Here is a 20,607-nt window from a genome sequence, read left to right as displayed (position 1 = left end):
TAAGAGTATGAGTATGAGGATACATACCAGAACTTGGCAAGTTCCACGCACGTCCTTTACATTCAATTCTTGGCCACGTCTTCTCAACTTCTTTTGAACCAAGCCCTGAAGATGTGGAATGACCAAGATCGACGAGATGGACCCTTTTCGCCATCCTCAAGGTCTTACGAGTGTAGAAAAGATTGTTACAAGTGTGCAGCAGCGTCACAATGCAGTGGCAAAACATTTCTTCGACACATTCATCGCATGGTCTCATTTCGTAATGATACTCTTACCCAGAGTACCCGAGTGTTAGCAATACAACGTCCTACGAAGACCTCCTAAACACATTCCTTCATCGACTCAGTCTTTCCTCATCATTAACCCATACATCCTTTGTCTTCTCACTCGTTACCAAAGATCCATTTCCAAACCCAAAACCGAGGAGAATTCTTTTGGTTGCCGTAAAAAATCACCCAGCAAGACCCCTAGCCCCCCAAATGCCACACAATGCAATAACAACGTTACACCGTGACAAAGATCATAGTCACCGTAAACACGATTTCATCCGTCAAAAACATCACAATCCATAATCATCGAACCCTCCATTCCCGATGCAGCAAAGTTTCCTGGGAGAGAACATCTGGAAACGTCCCCATCCATTCGTGTCATCTTCTCGGCAATATTCGCAGTCGGCACTTGCGCGAGGACCGGCTTCATGAGCACCTTTTGATCCGTCAACTTCGTCCACGTCTCGTCCTCCTGGTCGGATGGTACTCTGGAGAAACAAAGTCCGTCAAGTTCAACCAAACCCTTGCAATGGTCTGCAAGCAATAATTCAATCGTTCGTCTTTTCATGCCTGTCACGTCATCTAATAGTTTTACCCAGTTTGCATCTTCACCAGCAGAGCCTCGTGGCAGATGATATCGTGCCTCGGATGAAATTCCGTCGCTATCAACGACATTCTGGACGGGCGAGTAGAATCCAACAGTCAATGGGTTGTCCCGAAGGTCAACTTGCTTCAATGAACCCAGTCGCGACAGAACGAGGCATGTTCGCCTAAGTTTCTTGACTCGATTTTTGGCCAAGAGAAGGTCCTTTAGATGAACCATTCTTCTAAGTGGTGCTATATCCTTGACGGCGTTGAAGTTGGCATTCAAGGACCGGCAATTGGGGAATGCAGCACCAAAGCCTTCTGGGAACTCGGCAATACCACAAGCTGCAATCTCCAACTCGCGAAGATTGTTCTGTGGCGTTGGCGGCAGCTTGAACATGCCGCTAGTGACAGAGTTGGACGATAATCTGATCGTACGACATTCGTTGGGTGTTGAAAGTATTGCATCCACAATATGCGCAGAGTCGAATTGTTCTCTGAGCGACAGAAACTCGAGATTATACGCCAAAGACAGACTATACATAGTCTTTATCCTGTTGTTGTCGAGATCGAGATACCTAAGTGCGGGCATCTTGTTGAGATGAATTGCTTCCAGTGCATTATGAGAGAGTCGAAGCTCTTTCAAGATCAATCCTTGACTTTGGACATCTTGCCCAAATTCCTCCAATCCGTTGTTGCACACACTGAGGCTTTCGAGAGCCGGAAGAGATTCGAGGCTCTTGACTTCTTTCAGTCTGTTATTGTTCAATTCCAAGGTCCGGAGCCGCGTCAGTTCGGACCCTTCGAAACTGGCACTGGTAAGTCTGTTATCATTCAACTGAAGATCAAGAAGGCTGTCGAGATCCAAAACTCCGTCAATGTTCGTAATGCGATTGTTGTTTGCCTTTAAACTCCGAAGATGCACTAGAGAGCTGAAACATTCTAGACTCTCCAGTTCATTTCCTGACACATCCAAGTACTGCAGATTGTGTAGATGACTCCACGAGCCCAAGTCATTGAGCATGTTGTTGTGGATATCAAGGATGCGCAAGGTTGATGGCAAACCGTCCAACTGTCTCAATTGATTCCCACTGACAGACAATTGTTCCAAAACTGGGCAATACTCGTTCAGCGCATGCACAGACGAGATTTTGTTCTCGTCAAGTTTGAGCCGTCGTAATTCTTCCCAGAATAATTCATCTTGAACGGCATCCGTGATTGCTTTGACCAGTTGATCTACCGCCAGTGCAAGAGAGCCATGCGCCTGTCGAAGGGCGTTGGGACGTTTTCGATCTTCGACATAGCTCTGATCGTGATACGGGCCCTTGTCTACCTGGTGAAGAGAAAAGTCGGAAAGAGGTGTCAAACATAGGATGCTCGCAGCTTTCTGTCCGGACTTCTGAAGCTTTGCAACCGTTCGTGGAGCTGCAGGCGTCAACTCGTGAAAGCGATTAGAATTCACCAAGCTCGTATGGGCGACAGGTTGCTCCTCATCCTGTTCCTCGATAGGCGAAATCGTTCGAGGTTGGAATGTCAATGCCTGGCGGTCATCGACAGTCACGGCGAATTTTTTCTGCACGTGATGCGAAGTCACAACGTCCTCGATGTCATCTTCCAGGTTGATATAGGATTCGTCAAGCGGCAGATCATCTTCCCGTGGTAGAGCATCAAAATCTTCATCGGACATATTTGCATAGTTGATTCCTGAGACGACGGGCGATGAAAACGCGATTGTTACAACCCGTGCTTGCTTTCGATTTTCCTTCAGCTCAGTGGGCGGCTTGGAGGGAACTCCGCTTTGTAGTTTGACCTCATGCTCGGACACTTTTGATCTCAAAGAACTTTGGTTGACATCGCCCTCGTCTTGGTCCTGTGGTGCGGTAAAGGCTTGGTCACGCTTCATGACGACCTCGGGTTCCAACTCCTGCAAAGGCCGTCTCGGTGGGAAAGGCTCTTCCCAGGACGTAGGCGTAGGCGGAAAATCGACATGCTTTTGCCCTTGGGCGGCCCTTTGATTCTGACGGGCTCTGGAACGCATTTCCTGTTTCTCATCGATACTTAGATCTGGAATACTCTCGAAAGGATCATCTTCTGAAACACCTTCCAGATACACTACTTTTGGGCTTACAGTGACCTGCATCTTCTTTACCCAAATCTTCTTGTCGTGGTCGAAAGTCATTGCACCCACTTTATCAGGTATAGAAACAGTTCCAGATGTGATGACCCCTTTTTGACCAGAACCTGTTGAGGAGTTGGTCGGGAAACTATGTTGCAGAGAGCTCTGGCCAGAAGCCAGACCTTCTACGGTAGACGTAGAATATTTCCGTTTTCTCAAGGTCTCATTGTGGCCTCGTATACGAATGTTCGGTGGGTCGCTCTCTTGGAACTCATCTGGTACAGGAACACTAGCAGCTTCAGCGGCTAACCTATTGTCCGAGGGAGCCCATGTCCCAAAAACAGAAATGCTTGCCAAAGCGTCAAGGTCGTCTTGATCTTGATACCTTTTCAGATAGCTCGCTGTCCGGGAATCGTGTCTGGCATGTCGGCGTTCAGGTACAGGCTTTGAGGGATAGTCTCGAGAAGGTGGTCGTGAGAAGTCGTCTTTCGTGGAATCGGCGTCGAGGCTGAGGTCGAGGATCGCATCAGCATTCAATTCAGATGCATTTCCGGGCTCGCTCATTTCATTCACCACTGGTACTGGCTTTCCTCGAGCGCGAATGAATTGCATTACTTTATTAGCCTCTTCCATGTAATCTTTGGTTGCGAGCGATGGCTTCCGAGAATCCTCATTGGCTTTGGTAGCCTCATGCGTAAAGGTTGCCAGCTCTGCGGCCAAAGCTTCCGTTAGGTCATGCTGCAAGCCTTCCAGGCCTTCTTCTTCTCCACCCGTGTCGGTTGTGTCTCCGGTTGCAGACTTTCCTACTGACAATCTCCTGGCTGACTTGGGTTTCAACAGATTTCGTGTCGCCAAAACTTCTGGCTCTGCTTGTGCAGGGTCACTGCCTGGTCTCGCATCCGTCCGCTTCTTTCCTGCTAGCGTTGCTTTTTCTTCGATAGAGCAGATCTTAACTTCCAGTTCATTATCGTCAATTGTGACTTGTTCTTGCATAAGAGTCTTGCGACGCTTCGTTAACCTGTCTCTTTCCTGAGCATCTTTTATGGGGCCAGAACACTCTTCCTTATCATTAACCGGTGATCTTTGTGCTGTAACGGCGGCCTTTGGCTGGAATATTCTGTCGTCTGATCCAATATCGCCTATGTCGACCGGTGAAGGCCTGCGCACGTTCTGTTCAAAGCCAAAGCCGTCTAGTTCACCCTGGCCGAACTGACTCATGCGAAAGACATTATCCTGCTCTTCGTCGCCCGAATCATTGCTCTTGCTCTCATCATGTGTAGCTTCCGGCTCAAAGTGACTTAGTATTCGCATGAGCTTGTTGTTTGTATATGTATCTCGATTGCCGAAGAGTTTGAGTGGGCTGCCGGAAGACGTTGGCCTGATACGACTTTCGGCATGGTGAACCACGCTGGTATCTGGGGGTGTTGCAGGGGCACTTGCACTGATCTTGCTTTGATCAATACTTTCGTCCCAAAAGCGTGAAGATTGAGGAGGCGAGCTGTTAAATGTAAAGTCTCTGTTCTGCGAGTCAATCTTGGAATTGTCATGAAGTAGGCTTAGGCTTTTTCGAAGAAATGAGTTGTCGTTCGATCTTCCTCCACGTCGAGAGTTGATGAAGCCTCCGCCAGCGACAAAATCCTGCGTGCCCATTGATAAATCATCCGGTAAAGACTGGGATGTGAGGTCCGGCAACAGCTCGTCAAAACGCTCAGGCTCATGTCCAGTTCCATTGCCGTTTCCATAGCTCACATCCCTGTCGCTCGAACTAGATGTGGGCCGCGGCGAATCGTATGCCGCTTCTCTTAGCTTTGTATCTAGCGCTTGTATGTTGACACTCGTGGGTTTCCGCATGATTGTCTCTCGAATCGAGTTCTGTTTGGAAATGGTCACGGGGCTAATGAATTCGTTTCTCAACTCTTCCTGGCCGCTGATTGTTCTCCAACGAGGATCGGGCACATGAGTGCTCGCTTGACGTTGGACAACGCTTCCATATTCTGATGACGACGGGCGTGAGGACGGAGTGGATGAGTTGTCATGGCGTGCACGAGCCAGCGATCGCATGCGCTGCTCAGCCAACTCTTGGATAGAGCCTCTCTCAAGTGTAGGATGAGGGCCCTTGGGCTGATTCTGATGTTCCGACTCTTCTTCCTCATTGATTTCCTCCAGCACCGCCAGATTAAGACGACTTCTCGTTCCGCGCACACTGCTGTATTGTTCCGGGAAGCTGTTTGAGATGGCCAGGCTAAATGGTTTTCGACGTATCGAACCGTCATTCTCCACAGCATCGTTGTCGCTTGGAAGAACGGAAGACGTGGGCTGCTTGAAGATCCCCTCCAGCTTGGACGGCGAAAACAAATCAAAGCCGTCACTAGCAATATCCTCCCCGTTAACTAACCGCCTTTTCCACTCGGGCGTTTCTGCCGAAGCAGGCGGTTCATCTATGGTGTGATGTTGGACAGAGTTTTGAGACTCTGAGAACACACTCGACGGTCGGCGAGGCAGACTTGTGGTTTTATTCGAGCCGTTCGTGGGGGGCAAGTTGAGACTGGAGGCGCTTCTTTCTCGCAGAATGGGTTCACCATCGGCGCGTGAGTGGCTTCGTTGCGACCTGTGTCTTAGAAAACTTCCTGTTGTTGATTCTTTGCGCATGTTCTTCGCAAGATGAGGGATGCGACTTTGAGACCGGGACAAGGACGAATTTCCATTGTGTCGGTTCGAGGAGAAGGATGGTGCAGGCGAGGAGGACTGGTGTTCGGATTTCCAGTCCTCGGAGAGGGAGTCTAGCCACGGTTCCATGGCTTGATCTTGGTGTTGTATGAGCGCCGGCGAGGAGGGAATGTGAGGTCTGGAAGAGTTGCTCTCTGCGCAAAAAGTAGTGGTCAAGCAAATAATGGTGGTGGCATAGCATAGAATGTAGGCATGTTGTCTCTAAGCATGTACAAGGAAATGATTGGGCGTGTGAATGTTTTAGTGGTTGTTTGACGCGTCGGAAATGTCAAGGCTTCGCTTCACTGTATTTTTGGGCCGATACAAAGATGGAGCGTTTAATCCCGATATGGAAGTTCTTGGGGCGATGGAGTTGCCATGACAACCAACAACATCGTCGAGCAAAAAGTATACCTAGTCAATACACCGTATATCTACAAGTACTCTTCACAATGCTACTATCGTGTGATATCGACACCTCCATGGAGTATATTTTGTCTGATTCCAATAATCAAATCTACAGAGATACTGGGCATGTCGAAGCTTTTAGCACGGTTAGATCTGAAAGTCCTTGCTACCTGGAAAATCAAGAGAAATTATCAACGAGGACTATACAGGAAATCACAAGGATGTCCTCTATATACCTCGATGATGCACCTCAATAATGAACAAAGACACTCCTTCAGAGTCGTATATAGTACACTGTACTGTACGCAGTAGGGAATAGCCCATTGATCTCTCGGTGCCTCTGTACCGACTTACCTAATCATTAAAGCTGATGTCATTTGAAGCATTGAGTCATTGTCATTCTCCGAAGTCGCAGGCCTCATAAATTTCTCCGACCCAAATCGCAGTCCTTCAACTACCACGCAAAAGCGACCAGCACCACGTCCAATCTTCTCGCCTTGTATGCAGAGGCAGAAGGTATGACGGAGCAGAATGTAGCGGTATATGAAGCTCCAGCGCCCATTGTGGCCTCTCCATGGACGAGATCTCTTATCGTCAGTATCCCACAACCCCCCTCACCCACCTACACATCTCCTGCCCATGTACTCACTCACGACACTTACACTTCACCTCAACGCAGGCAGGTGCTCTCGCCGGCATCACTGTCGACTTCTCCCTCTATCCTATCGACACAATCAAGACACGACTCCAGTCCAATCTGGGGAGTAATCATGTCTCGACTCTCCCCCGGCACACTGTCGCCGGAACCCTGCGCAGCATGTACGCCGGTCTCCCTAGTGCTATGCTCGGCTCCATGCCCTCTGCCGCCTTATTCTTCTTGGTCTATGATGGCGTCAAGAGAGGTTTAGCCGATGACCCGAACAAGCCCTTTTCCACCCAAGCATACTCACACATGCTGGCATCGTCACTGGGCGAAATTGCCGCATGCGCGATCCGTGTTCCGACCGAAGTGGTCAAGCAGCGTGCCCAAGCTGGTCTCTTCGGTGGCTCCTCGCTGCTTGCAATTCAAGATGTTCTCGCCCTTCGCAAGACAGACGGTCTCCCGACCATGGTCCGCGAACTATACAGAGGAGCAGGCATAACAATCATGCGAGAAATCCCATTCACAATAATCCAGTTTAGTCTGTGGGAGTATTTCAAGACTTCATATTCAACACGCCAACACAAGACCAACGGCCGCCACGAGGGCCTGGTCACGGCAAGCGAGAGCGCCGTCTTCGGTAGCGTAGCGGGAGCGATTGCCGCTGGCATGACTACCCCCCTCGATGTGCTCAAGACCCGAACCATGCTTGCGAGAAAACAGACCGGAGACTCTTTGTCCAAGAAACGAGCAGGCCCCCTGGCTGCGTTACGACAAATATGGCACGCGGAAGGACCGTCCGCTTTGTTCAGAGGCTTCGTCCCTCGTGTAGGGTGGATCAGTACTGGCGGTGCCATCTTCCTTGGAACATATCAATATGTTTCGAATTCTTTGGCAGCAGAACACCATTGAGCGTGCGATCCTGCACTTTTGGATTCGCTTTACTACACGGTGTGAATGATATTCATCACACCAGCCACATAGACCTCGAAAACAGAGGCTCAGTTCTTGACAACTAACATTCGGGATGGATGTTTGTCGGTCACAAATTCCAAGTTGGCTGAAAGTCGGTCTCAGCAATAGTACCGTCGGACGGACTAACAAACTGCCCTTCGTGGCTATCAGTGCCGGCTTCAACGCCGTTCATGCCGTCGGCACGTTTTATGGGACGATGGGGTGTGTTATCGGGGGCCATGTCTTTGTACATGTCCCTTTGTACATGTATATACCTATGACTGAGTTTTATCCCGTACACTCTTCGCTCAGGACAAGAAATGAGGCTGAGTATGGAGTACCAGGCAAGCTGCAGGGAGCGCTCCTTACTCCTGTTCGTAGAAAATACTATGAATATCAAAACATGACAGACATAGCAGAGATGCCTCCCTGGTGATCTCCCTGGTGTCGACTCTGGGCCATTGGGTGGTGCCTGGTTATGGCAACTTAGCCGAAACCGTCTCCATCTCGTCGACTTCGCCTCGCTTCCGCATGACTTCGTTAAATTCAAAATCTCCTTGAGTTGCGGGAGTCCTGGTGTACTGGGCGCAAGCGTAGAATGTACGAGATATTAGAGCAGCAATTTCGTTCATTGGCTACGGACACCTCGCCATCAAAGTTGACATCATAACCAAGACGGATTGACATGGCTTTTCAAGTCTGCAGCAGATGTCGGAAAAGAAGAATACGAGTGAGCGATCCTATACCAATTTATACCCGAGGACTCGGACAACACTTCAGACGATACTCATGCATCGCCCTCTTTATAGTGTGACCGTCAGCTACCGGCCTGCAAGAACTGTCGATTGGCTGATGTTGATTGTACTTTTTGGGATGACTCTCTCGGCGAGGAGATACCATGCAGGTCAGTGTATATCTGTAGCTCGATGTTCGAATCAATCATTGTTACCTTGAATCCAGTTACCTACACTCGCTCCAGCAAAAGGCTGAAGGCCTAGAGCGAGAGATTGCGCAGGCCACAGGTCAAGAACGTTTGATTCCAGGAGCCACCTGTTACGAGACTAATGCCACAACTCTTGCTCCACATAGCTATCATTTGCGAGTTGAGGACAGTGATGGTATGCTTTCGCCTTCACACACTGCTTATCTAGGCCCTGGGACCTCAGCAAGACTTATCCAAAGCTTTTTGACAAGAACGGCCAATTGGCATTTATCCAACAATGTTCAAATCCCAAGCTGCCTACTTCCAGATCATCGATCTCACCTGAGTGAGCTTCAAGAGTCTAAGACAGCGTCTTCATTCCCTATCAATAATGATCCGAGGAAGGTGGAGCTTCATTCTATTGTGCCACCTTCAACTCAGCGGGCAATGATCGAGCATTACCTCAAGGTTGTGGTATCGGAATTTAAGCTACTTCCCACAGCCCAGGAATCATCTTTGCTGATCCACGAAAACCCTCTGAAATGGACCGCTTCGAATAAAGGTGATCCTTCGGCATCCGCACTGATAATCGTATTTGCTGTGTCTGCTGCACTGATCACTCGAGATCTTGATGTTAATCTGGCGATTGTCTCCTTACGAAGCAGAGACGACATTCACAAGTTGGCTCTTGAAGACGGGCCGAATCCGGCCCAGCCAAGTTCTACGAAATGGAAATGTACCGCCTTGTGTGCCCTTGCCCTGTGCGAGTTAATCTGCCCTACATCCGGACAACTTTGGGACTTTTTGGGAAGAGCTGCTGCATCAATGGAAGACCTGCAAGAAGGCTACAAATTTGAGCGGTCGACCTTGGACACGGACCTGCGAAGGTTGGAGCATACGATTCTCAAATTAGAGAGGTATTCTATGAAAAGCATCCCTACCGTGCCTCAGACTAACACTTCTCCTCTTAGCTTGGCCACAACACATTTCAGACGTCCGTCACTGTTCTTTGATATTCGGCTACAGCTATATCTCGAAGATATCCCTACGCTCGACTTAGTCTCAGACGAGCTATATGTTGCAGGCTGCCTGCGTAGCATTTCACACGCGCTCGGGGCTTTGACTGCTCCGAATGAAGTATTTCTCGAGGGACTGATCCCATTGTCACTCCAAGTTACAGATCCCAGCTCGGGCATTGGGCTTGCTTCCGCAAAACTTTACCTGGCCTTGCATTGTCTTCTCACCAATATAGACACGCCGCCGGAGAGTGGTATCTTTGACATTCCTTCGCCGAGGATGGTTCACATTATAGCCCAGTCCGCATCAGTGATAATTGATCGCTTCACTCAACTTAACGATAACAATAGGATCATTAGCATCTGGATGGCCGCTGAGCGGGTTCTTGAAGCTGGCGCCATATGGGTGATCAGTCTTGTCCACCAACAACAATCATATGGCCAGAGATCACAGAGTGCCGCTGGAATCCGTGCGACCCTGAGTCCAGTGGTGAAGGTATCCAGTCTTTTGGCGTCATTTGCAGCTCGCTGGACTCCTGGTTCTGCACACTTGAGCACCTGGGAGACCGTTGTTGATTTACTTTGGGCAATGGTGTGAAGCTACCACAGACTGTTGTGGTAATGAAATTTGGACAATTTCCCAGAGACTCAAGGCGCGCAATTCAAGGTTCTTACAACGACGCATCTCCATAGCAGGTCAACAAAGTCAGGTCAGGATCTCGCGAATGACTTTTTCAAAATTCTACTGAAATGACCATTCTACTACTGGTAGAGCATCACAGGGCCTACCAATCAACACTCTCCCTGTGCGGCTCGTCAACTCCATCATGATGCACGCGAGCGTGGTCATTCTTTCCATTCCCGCCGCTCCGGGAGGCCTATCCCTGCAAATCGAAAATGGCGCTCCCTCTTCATCTGAAAGTCTCTCACGGAAGGATCGAAATGTCGTTGGAACATTTGTGTTCAAATCTTCGTCAGTCAACTTTTGCATGCGAGCTAGGCGTGTGATCGAATTGGGAGCAGGATGATCCACCAAGTTAGCAGGTCGATCCGCACCGTACAGATGATTTGTGTGTGCCACATATCCATTGCAGGGCAATATCACTGTGTTCCCTTTTGGCGAGCACTCGATGTCGAGATGCTTACCAGACTTGTCGGCAAACATGTAGTTGGACGTGCTGGCCAAGCCAAACTCATCGATAATTGCAACTGCCTCGTCGACGCTTGTGGCATACTGCAGCAGGCGCCGGGACATGATGTGGACTGGCAGTTTGAGGTTGTCAAAAGCGCCAGATCGGAGAGCGTTCATGCAGAGCCCGAAACCCGCACTGTTCATGCCGATCTTGCCTACAATGCCTGCCTCCCCCAGGAACTGGAATGCAATATCTGATCCTCGAGGCTTGACATGCAGAAAAACCATGCCTCTTTGAAGTTCCTCGAGCCAGTCCCAGTTTTGGGCTAGGAATATCTTGCCTCCCTCTCCAATCTGGCTGATCGAGGTACAACCGTCGGCGTAGTTGGTCAGTGAAATCTCACTGCGCACGTTGAGGGCTAGAATATCTTCATATGTCAGGCCACCCCCCGCGCCATCAGCGATACCTCTCATCTCATTGAGAATCTCAGGATACCTGGCTTTGAGGGTCGGTGCGAATTGGCCCACAGCACGTTCTCGTGCTGCCGGCCACGAAATCTGAGCAGTCTCCTCAAAGAATCCGGTATATGTGTTGATGTTGGCATGGACTTGAGCGGCAGCACCTCTACCATGTTGAAGCCCGATCTCATACGAGGTGCCTGAGCAACGGATTGCCTTGACAGACGGATGGTCCATTGTGATTTCGCTTCGCTGTATTAGTTTCGAAAATGAAGAGGAAATTAGGGATTGCTCTAGTGGGCAAAGATCACTTGCAAAGCGTTACAGCAAATCACCGACGACGTACCTTACATTATTATACACAAGGAAGTCACTTGTTACAATCCCGAAGAAAGTAACCTTACGGTATCTTTCTCGCCGGCAGCAGACGGACGGGGCTCGCCGAATATCTGGTTGGACTTTCGCTAGAGTCCGTGTCCTCTATGCTTCGCAGAGTGAGCATGCCACAAGTAGACCTCAAATCAATGCTGTGTAGAGCCGAAGACTCGAATGAATTGATCAGACCGCCAATACTACTTTGAGCGATGTGCCTTGCTGATATTTACTGTTTGACACTACTTCTTCGTCTCCTCCCGAAATGGCCCTAGTTTTGCTCTGATCGTCGTCTACACTGTCAAGTGCGACGAGAAGTTGATAGATGAGCCACTGCCGGTGCAAAATGTATGATTCTCTCTAGACAACATGCGAATAGGTCATTTGGGAGGTATGTAATTGCCTGTCTGATCCCATTGGTGGTGATCAGCGAAGATGCCTGTGCCCCGTCCATCCTGTTTGAAGATTTGAGCGTCCTTCATGACAAAGTCGACGTGTCTCAACGCCAATCTGTCCTCACGCGGGTCGGAAGTAAGTGCTATAATGTCTGCTCGCAGACCTGGTTCAAACCATCCGAAGCGCATTCCGCATAAATCGCCGCCACAAGCTTCCCATCCCCCAACAAAGCATGCCTCCAAGACATCTTCCAGGGGGAGACCAGCTTCGTGCATAAGTTCCAACTCTCTCACCCCTTGGCCGTGGGGAAAAGGACCTGTGTCCCCTCCACAGCAAAATCGCACGCCGACTTCGTAGGCCAGTTTTGTCTGCGCTCTGATTTCGGGGTAGCGGCGATGGTGGAGACGCTCACATACCGCCAGGGTCGGGCAGAAGACCGTCCCCTTCTCCTTCATCAACTCGAATAGCTCCCTATTTGCGAAGTATGCGTGTTCGATAGTATGCACACCAGCGTTAACGGCGATCAAGGCGCCCTCAATAGTCCCAGCGTGGCAAACGACGGGCGCCTTGCCCATTTTCGCCTCCTGAACCAGAGCCTCGACTTCTTCCCGTGCGAAGACAAGAAGATCAGGATTGGGTTCCGCAGGGGGGTGCTTCACACCGACAACATAGGGATGTTGCTGAGCAGGCGGGTATCGCATGACGCGGCGACGATAATCGGCGAAGAACTTGATGACATCCGCCCCAGCGGCCAGGCGTCGTCTCACGGCCGTTCGCACCTGTTCAGGACCGTCTACTGCTTCTCCTCCCATCGGCAAACAGACGCCGCCGGAAGAGTTCTCTGTGCGAGGTTCATAAGAACCCGTGCTGGCAAGCGCTCTAGTTGCTACGAACAGCCGCGGCCCCGGGGTCAGACCACGGTTGATGCAATCCCGGAGTTGAGCATCGCCCTCTCCCATGGACTCGGAGCTTAGATCACTGCGGCTCCTTGTCAGTATTATCCGATGCCAAATTCAATGTTCAAGGCCCAAAGCAAACCTACCGATAGGTTGTGTAGCCTGCGAGTAGCGCGGTTCGGGCGTGGTTCGCGGCGCGGACGATTCGCTCAACAACGCTTTCGTCGCGCTTCTGGATGACGGAGGCCCGTTCGCTATGTCGAATATGTCAGCCTGTTTCAAGAATCACCGTTTCAATCGCCTTCTTACTCGTAAGCGTGCAGGAATATGTGTGTATGCGCGTCAACAAAGCCCGGCATCACGATCTTGCCCCGAAGATCGACATCCCCTTTGGGTACGGATTGGCCCAGGGAACCTGGTTTTCGTTGACTGACTTCCACAATCAAGCCAGACTTGGGGTCGACTGTGACCGAGACATCATTCACAAACGCCTTCTTCTTGGGGTCGAAGAGAGTCGAGGTATGAATGGTAAATTGGGATGACATGATGGATTGCTACACGTTTGCGCTGCGGCGTGGGTGGTGAGAAGAACCAAACCCTTTGTACGACGCATTTTCCAAAGACGTGGCATCGAGCTTTCTTCTTATCGCTTTCCTTTGGCAGTAGCATGATTCGGTATTCCGAACGGCTGTCCTTCGAACATTGTCTCTTTGAGGAGTCGCTGGGAGCAAGCTTACCCAATCACGCCCCGATGACAATTCTGGAGTGTTCACGTTTCGCGGGCGGCGGAGACGGCCCCATGGGACAACAAAGGGTCAAAGCCTAGCGCAAGAGGTTGTATCTCGCTCGAGTCCGGTATTCCCGCATCTAGAACTTGCCATGGCTGCCTCGCCGATCTCAAGATCGAACGATAGATGTTCGCTCTGCTCCGTCTCGGCTGCGGCAAACCATTTGCGAGAAGTTCTTCAAGTCGCCGCGTTGCACCATACTTACCAAACGAAGAGGCCGATCGTCCAGCCTATTTTTGGAAGCCTTTCGTCCCGTTGTTGCCGCCGCAGTTTGCCTAGCTCGGGCCCCTTTTTCCCGCCCAAGTCCGCAGGCATTTAGTCACCCGAGGTGGCAGACGGCAGATCTTTCGTCTAACCATGGAGTGACAACAATGCCCATTCGTGCTCGCCTCATGGCTTGCTTGCACTTTACTACCATCATGATGCTTGGAGTTTGTCAGCAGTGGCTGCATAATTGTGTATAGTATCTGGACAACCACGAGACTGCTTACCAAAGCACTGGCCTGGGATGACGAGGCATAGGAAAACTACATAAGGACAGCTGGTTGGAGATAGACAGCAGCAGATGGCAGCAACGTCGAGCAACATCTGAGCCTAGTGATTCGCCCTTCTCTCAACAAAGCATGGCAGATCCAAAAACAACAACCGTGCAGATGGACGATGGTGCAAAGCTGCACGTCAAGCTCTTTGGAGACGATTCCAGCAAAACGAAGCCCCTCTTCATCGGCCTTCATGGAGCACCAGGGCTGGTTACTCACAGGGACGCAGAGGCTTTTGCCAGCCAACTGTCTTCCATCTTTCGAGTTCTGGTGTTTGATGGCCGCGGGAGTGGCGTTTCGGATCTGATCGGGCCTTATACCCACGATCGCTGGATGAAGGATATTGAGAATCTCAGGTAAGCGGAGGCGCAATAGAAACTATGTACAATATCCATCTAACTGCGAATACTATAGGAATTGGGCCGGAGCTGAGAAATTTGTGCTGGGCGGCCATTCCTACGGAGGGTTTCTGGCCTTGGACTACGCCATCCATCACATTGACCGTCTCCAGGGGTTAATCCTAATAGATACCTGGACGGTTGGGATGCGAGGGGCCATGACTGCTTTGGCAAATGTCTTGCACTCGGATAGAGTCAAGCCGGACAAGGATCGCCAGATTCGAATGTGGTCGGGCAACCTCCTCAGTGACCAGGACTATCAACACGGAATCACGGAAGTCCTCTCCTTCTATGCTCCGCCCGACGACGTGGCGAAGGAAACGACTGTGAGTGAAGGTGACCAGCCCATATCGGTTGCCGAGTTATTTGGGCCCGGAGGACGATTTCACATTCATGCCAAAACACAAAACTGGGCCTTTAGCCAAAATATGCCAAGGTTTGATGTTCGACAGCAACTGAAGGACATCACGGTAAATACATGACCCATGTGCTTTTAGACATATTCTTGAAATCTGACAATTCGCAGGTTCCTACGCTCGTCACCGTCGGGCGACATGACTACGTGACACCCCTGCACTTTGCGGAAGAGATTGCCAGTGGCATCCCAGATTCGAGACTGGAAATATTCGAGCACTCAGGGCATGCTCCTCATTCAGATGAACCTCAGAAGTTCAATCGGATTATTCTAGAGTTCCTAAAGACTAGAGTCCTATAACTATATGGTGGAAGTGGGAAGGCAAGGGAAAGTCCTCTCAAGATGGACCAGTTGTTTGATTCATTCATTTTGTTGCAGATTATGAATAAGCATCAATGGCAATAAGAGAGACTATTCATTCCGTATCATACCTCATACATACCTTTTCTCTCAATGAGGTATGATGCCTCACATTCTCCTGGCCAGGGTCTTACTTTCCAAGAATAGTTAGCGTATACTAAACGCGTTAGTCTTAAGATTCTACAACTTCCATTCATTCACTCACCTTCCTACACTACTTCTACACGATATGTATATCTTTCAATGTACTCAAGCTGTCTCCATCATTGCACTGGTGGCACGTCTGACCGGTTAGTGCACGCTGCACTCTCGGATATCAGTAAGGAGATTGACGAATATGGCCGCCACGTCTTCGGAAGCGTCAAAAAGGCAGCGCCAAAGTAAAGCATGCGCGCGCTGCCGGAAAAGAAAAATTCGAGTATGCAACCTTGATGAGACGGTCTTTTGGATCGCATAGATGTCCTGACTTGAGATGACTGCTAGTGTGACTTGAATTACCCGAGCTGCGGTGCATGTTTCAATGCAGGGGCGACGTGTTTGGGCTTCGATTCCCTCCATGGGACTGACAAGCCCCGGAGCGTGGCTCGCCACCTGGAAGAGCGAGTGGCTGCACTGGAACTCGAACTAGCAGAAATTAAGAGCCGCAACTCCAACATCCTGGACAACGTCGATAGCGCGGTGGAGAGACTCGCATCCCGCCTGGCGACAGCAACTGCCGGACCGACTGGACGATCCCGTAGGCCGGAGTCACTCCTCCCTCTTGATTCCGAATACTTTCTCTCCGATTCACCAGTACCACCGTTCAAGGGGCATGCTTTGGATGGCATGAAGCCTGCTGAGCCAGCAGTCACGACGCCGCGGCCAGTCGAGATTTCTTCAATTCCTCGCCATGTCGTGGACGCATTGTTGAAGCACTACTGCGAGACCTATCGCCCACAGTACCCCTCGATTGGAGAGGAAGATCTCTACAGAGCCCGAGACAGAGTGTATGAAGGCCCACAGCTCATCGGGTACGAACCCTTTGTTGTTTGTATTACGTTGGCTATTAGCTCGAACACTCTCGTCCATATCGATGAGCAAAGGGCAGCAATAACCACGTATGGTCTGTGGGCCACCGCTGTTGGACACCTACAACAAGTCGGTACCACAAACTCGTGGGAACGTCTGCAGGCCCTACAACTCCTGACACATTACGGCTTTTTAAATCCTCAGCATGTGAGCGTCAGTCACTGTGCCGCTGCGGCCAGTAGACTGGCATTGCAACTTGGTCTTCATGAAGAACTGCCAATCTCAATGCAGGCCGAGCTAAGTTCGGAAATATTAAACACCCGGCGGAGAATGTTTTGGAATGCATTGAATATTGATGCGTGAGCATCCCCGCCAACTTTCTCCGCTGGGGCTGGCAAATCTGACAAAATCTACAGCGCGGTTCACATTGTCCGTTGTGAACCTTTCAAATGGTCGAAACCTGAAATCCTGGCCAAGGTGCTGTCAATCCACGCCATCCAGCTGTGATTAATTTTCTGATCTGAATGTCCAGTTTCCCGACTCCGAGTCTCGATCAATGCCTACTCACTCTGCGCACATGTGGTCACTTAGGGAAATCGAGTGTGATAATACCTTGGGGTTGTACTATCCTAATTTGACACCTGACGCCTCCGAAGTGAACACTTCCTTCGAATACTTTTATACAAATATACAGACCCGACTGGATGAGTGGTATCGCGCCGTTCGCCAAAGCATCAATCTCACGGAGAAGATTGAGTTCCATGAGTTGCTATTTCAGGGCCAAGTTCTGAGGTTGAATCGACCTTCTCCGCGATGTCCTTACCCAAACGAAGAGATGAGCAAAAAGGCCATCAAAGCATCGATAGCCCTTATAAAAGAGTTCACTGTGCTGCAACGCTTAGGTAAGATGTTCATGATTTGGCATGCTGCACACACTGCTATCGAAGCCGGTGTCTATCTTCTCTCGTCTGCTTTGATGGGGATCGAATCCGAAGATCAAGACCGTCAACACCTAGGTGGCGAGGACATTAGGATCCTCATTAGATATATCAAAATGTTCCCAAGTCTCATCTGGAAAATATCCCACCGATGGCCAAGCATAGTGCCCCACGCCTCTCAGCTGGAATCGATTTCCACCTCAGTGTTGGAGTATTTACAACAATGGTCAGACGGACAAGACTCATGGAGAACCGAGTCTACGTTGATAAAGGAAAAGCTTGAGCAAATGACCCTATTTGTGCCACCATCATCGCAAGAACAACTTCCCCCACAAACGACAGGTATCTCTCAGACATTGGGGATTTCATCTCATTTGCCCGAACAAATTGCTCCGATTCTAGGGCCTGCTGGGGTCCAAGCTCCAGGCAACCAAGAGATCATTTCAATCGACCGTGCCTGGGTTGAAGGTCAACCTGGTCTAGATCAGACATTTGCGAGTTTTCCCGAATCCTACTCCATTGACTACGGTGATCCGATGACGTGGGACTTTTCTGGGATAGCCTCAGAGGAGATTTTTGCTGCATTAATGTACGGGGGACAGTCTTCTGATATGAATGATTTCATTTGAAGCCCACGCAACTTACCAGGACCTTTCAACTTCAGGCGAGTGGAGCCAGAGATGTATGCTCAGGCCATAGAAGCAACGTCTTCAAGGATTTACTTCATTGTATACAACTCGCTGAGGAGCTGCCAGTAAAGCTGGTAATTCATCTGCTCCAAGCAGAAGTACTCCAGGCGGACGAAGCCGCGAACAAACAATCAACACGGCTGACCTGCATAATCACAAGAGATCTCTCCCCCATCGGAGCTAAGCGAGTCTATGCTCGTCGGTCAACGATATCTTGTGTTGAAATCATGGCTGAAATACTGTCAAAACCATTTTGGCGAGATAAACCACGCTTTAGGTTTCCCCAGACGGCTTCAAGCGTCTGGCTATGGGTTTGTGAAGGACAATCCCGTTTCCTGAACCTGGGGAACCCCCTAGGACCCCACGATCCACTTTTCCTCAACCACAACGTATACCAAGTTGGTCATGATAAGTGAAATGTTATGGGCTGACACCGTTCTATTCCTGATTCATAAATACCCAGCCCTGCCCTGGAAATAGTGCTCGGGTGTCAGTATCATCATTTCGAAACATTGAGGTGTTGACTTCTTACAGCATGGCTATCAAAATCCCAGGGCTTCCGCCGCTGCGCCTAAATTCACCATATTGGCAAAAGTATGCTTCCTCCAACAGTATCCTCGGGATGAAAATAGACTGACAAACAATAGTGTCAACATGGGAGTCATCATAGGCTTAACTGTGGGCATGTATCAGTGTCTAAACCTACTCGGTGCTGGAGGCGGCAAGCCCAGCTCTTACGAAACTGTTCAAATCGTCAATAGCACTCTTTGTGCTGTTTGGTTCTTCTCCTCGGCCTTTGCTAGGACCGTTCTCAATACCATTGGGCCAGCAATATCTGCCTGCATTGGCATCATTGGTTTCATTCTCTACGTCGGCGGTCTCTGGTATTTTGATGCCACCGGTAACAACTGGTTTCCCATCTTCTCAGGTGTTGCAATTGGTGTTAGTCCCGATAAGCTCCTTTTCTGATGATAGACCATCCCAACTAACGGTCAGATTACAGTTATCAGCCGGCCTGATCTGGGTGACTATGGGGTCGATCGCCATGTCATACTCGGAGGAAAAAGAGAGAGGTGCATTCATCACGATGTCGGTCAATCTACAAGCGGTAGGCGCAGGCGTTGGTGGGCTCATTGTCCTCATTATCAATCGCAATCGGGTAGATGTTGCTGGTGTCCCGACCGCAGTCTATGCCACCCTGATAGCCCTGATGGGCGTCGCTTGCCTTCTGTCCTTCTTTTTGAGACCTCCTTCGAAAATCATTCGGGATGATGGCACGCAACTTTTCACCATCAAGTCCCGTGGATGGAAAGAAGAGTTGAAATCCAACCTGGAGATCTTCAAGGACTGGAAACTCATGATCATGATTCCAGCCTTTCTCCCTTCCGAAACCTTCCTGGTCTACTCGGGGTCCGTCAATGCCTACCACAATAATCTACGGACGAGATGTCTCTTGTCTTTCATGGCTGTCGTCATACAAGTACCATGTGGCTATGGATTGCAGAAGATCTTGGACCACAAGACCTGGCCTCGGCGCAAGAGAGCATTCGTCGGCCTTGCGGTGGTTGGTATCCCCCTCATGGGCGCCTGGATGTGGGAAATCATCCGCGTTCGCGACTATAACCGCAAAAGCCCCCCGACCAATCCCCTAGACTGGAACGAGCCAAGATTCGGACCTATCTTCGTTCTGTTTGTTCTCACCTGGGTTTCTAGTGTCTTGTTCCAGTACATTACGCTCTATTTCCTGAGTGCCCTGACGAACTCACCCCGCAAGTCCGCCGTCTATGCTGTAAGTTGATGTCTTTTGCCCTTTCTGTTTATTTGGTGTTATAGGCTAACGCCACCGTCTTTTTTTTTTCTCAGGGCGTATACAGAAGTTTCCTGGCTGCCGGAGAAGCTATATGTTTTGGGGTTGACTCGATCGGCGTCCCCTACATCAAGGAGGCCGGGGTGATTTTCACGTTTTATGCTACAGGAATCCTAGTCTTCGTTTATTTGGCAGCATATCATATCAAAGAGACCGAATACTTTGTGGGAGAGGAAGGGGTGGTCATCCCGCAGCATGTCATCGAAGAGAACCCTGACAAGGCAGCCGCTGCAGATATTGACATGACATTTACAAAGGCAGAAAGGGATATCTGTCAGCAAAGAGACACCAAGACAGGCGCCAGCCTGGAGACGACGAATGATGGGCTAGGGTCTTGAAAGTCAAACATGGCCATATAGCATTCCTCAAGTTTACTACTGGGAAATACCAGCCTCATTGCACAGGTTTTATATATATTCAACATTTCCCCGAGGCTCTCCAGAGGTGCAACAGAGACAATTTCGCCCTTCGCTGGCTCTCAGACCTCCGATATCAAAAAAAGTGTCGCTCTTTTTCAAGGTCACGCTTGGGCAGTGAGGATATAGATGAGACTATTGAAGAAGATCAATCGATTTGAATTCTGCACATCAAATGCCAGTCCGAAGCTGTGGGATAAATGGACTAGAGGACAATTGGCAGAGCGATCGATCGTATGATATTCTTGATCTCTAATCTGATTAATCGATTTGCGACCTCTGATTTGACTGTCCGTACCAAGACGAGTCTCATGGGAT

At 49.9% G+C, this 20,607-nt stretch overlaps 8 protein-coding genes across 9 annotated transcripts; 5 read left to right on the top strand and 3 right to left on the bottom strand.

Annotated features, from left to right (window-relative positions):
- Positions 1 to 464: 464 nt before the first annotated feature.
- Positions 465 to 5,847, bottom strand: PV06_08725 (uncharacterized protein). The gene has a single exon (XM_016410095.1). It carries the CDS (start codon positions 5,764 to 5,766, stop codon positions 544 to 546), a length of 5,223 nt encoding a protein of 1,740 aa, XP_016259117.1. The 5' UTR covers positions 5,767 to 5,847; the 3' UTR covers positions 465 to 543.
- A 685-nt stretch (positions 5,848 to 6,532) lies between these two features.
- PV06_08724 (uncharacterized protein) lies at positions 6,533 to 8,093 on the top strand. The gene is made up of 2 exons (XM_016410094.1): positions 6,533 to 6,677; positions 6,764 to 8,093. The coding sequence occupies exons 1-2, from the start codon at positions 6,603 to 6,605 to the stop codon at positions 7,634 to 7,636; spliced, it is 948 nt and encodes a 315-aa protein (XP_016259116.1). The 5' UTR covers positions 6,533 to 6,602; the 3' UTR covers positions 7,637 to 8,093.
- Positions 8,094 to 8,233: 140 nt separating this feature from the next.
- On the top strand, positions 8,234 to 11,771 carry PV06_08722. Of its 2 annotated transcripts, XM_016410092.1 has the most exons (4): positions 8,234 to 8,408; positions 8,488 to 8,796; positions 8,873 to 9,517; positions 9,572 to 11,771. In XM_016410092.1, exons 3-4 carry the CDS (start codon positions 9,048 to 9,050, stop codon positions 10,212 to 10,214), a joined length of 1,113 nt encoding a protein of 370 aa, XP_016259114.1. In that variant the 5' UTR covers positions 8,234 to 8,408; positions 8,488 to 8,796; positions 8,873 to 9,047; the 3' UTR covers positions 10,215 to 11,771. The 2 variants fall into 2 exon arrangements, with proteins under 2 accessions (XP_016259114.1, XP_016259113.1); XM_016410091.1 differs by having other exon boundaries at positions 8,488 to 9,517.
- PV06_08723 (uncharacterized protein) lies at positions 10,359 to 11,444 on the bottom strand (the record flags this gene model as incomplete). The annotated part of the gene is made up of 1 exon (XM_016410093.1): positions 10,359 to 11,444. The coding sequence occupies one exon, from the start codon at positions 11,442 to 11,444 to the stop codon at positions 10,359 to 10,361; it is 1,086 nt and encodes a 361-aa protein (XP_016259115.1).
- A 188-nt stretch (positions 11,772 to 11,959) lies between the features above and the next one.
- On the bottom strand, positions 11,960 to 13,474 carry PV06_08721 (uncharacterized protein; the record flags this gene model as incomplete). Its single annotated transcript, XM_016410090.1, has 3 exons — positions 13,181 to 13,474; positions 13,018 to 13,125; positions 11,960 to 12,953 (listed from the first exon to the last, which is right to left on the bottom strand). The coding sequence occupies exons 1-3, from the start codon at positions 13,414 to 13,416 to the stop codon at positions 11,960 to 11,962; spliced, it is 1,338 nt and encodes a 445-aa protein (XP_016259112.1). The 5' UTR covers positions 13,417 to 13,474.
- A 579-nt stretch (positions 13,475 to 14,053) lies between these two features.
- Positions 14,054 to 15,311, top strand: PV06_08720 (uncharacterized protein; the record flags this gene model as incomplete). The annotated part of the gene is made up of 3 exons (XM_016410089.1): positions 14,054 to 14,554; positions 14,613 to 15,066; positions 15,123 to 15,311. The coding sequence occupies exons 1-3, from the start codon at positions 14,283 to 14,285 to the stop codon at positions 15,309 to 15,311; spliced, it is 915 nt and encodes a 304-aa protein (XP_016259111.1). The 5' UTR covers positions 14,054 to 14,282.
- A 397-nt stretch (positions 15,312 to 15,708) lies between these two features.
- On the top strand, positions 15,709 to 17,946 carry PV06_08719 (uncharacterized protein; the record flags this gene model as incomplete). Its single annotated transcript, XM_016410088.1, has 4 exons — positions 15,709 to 15,789; positions 15,855 to 16,738; positions 16,796 to 16,856; positions 16,912 to 17,946. 4 exons carry the CDS (start codon positions 15,709 to 15,711, stop codon positions 17,944 to 17,946), a joined length of 2,061 nt encoding a protein of 686 aa, XP_016259110.1.
- Positions 17,947 to 18,541: 595 nt separating this feature from the next.
- Positions 18,542 to 20,220, top strand: PV06_08718 (uncharacterized protein; the record flags this gene model as incomplete). The annotated part of the gene is made up of 4 exons (XM_016410087.1): positions 18,542 to 18,600; positions 18,654 to 18,948; positions 19,010 to 19,795; positions 19,870 to 20,220. 4 exons carry the CDS (start codon positions 18,542 to 18,544, stop codon positions 20,209 to 20,211), a joined length of 1,482 nt encoding a protein of 493 aa, XP_016259109.1. The 3' UTR covers positions 20,212 to 20,220.
- Positions 20,221 to 20,607: the final 387 nt, after the last annotated feature.

Source organism: Exophiala oligosperma, assembly GCF_000835515.1.
Source record: "Exophiala oligosperma strain CBS 72588 unplaced genomic scaffold supercont1.9, whole genome shotgun sequence".
Lineage (NCBI taxonomy): Eukaryota > Fungi > Ascomycota > Eurotiomycetes > Chaetothyriales > Herpotrichiellaceae > Exophiala > Exophiala oligosperma.
This window is presented reverse-complemented; position numbering and strand designations above follow the sequence as displayed.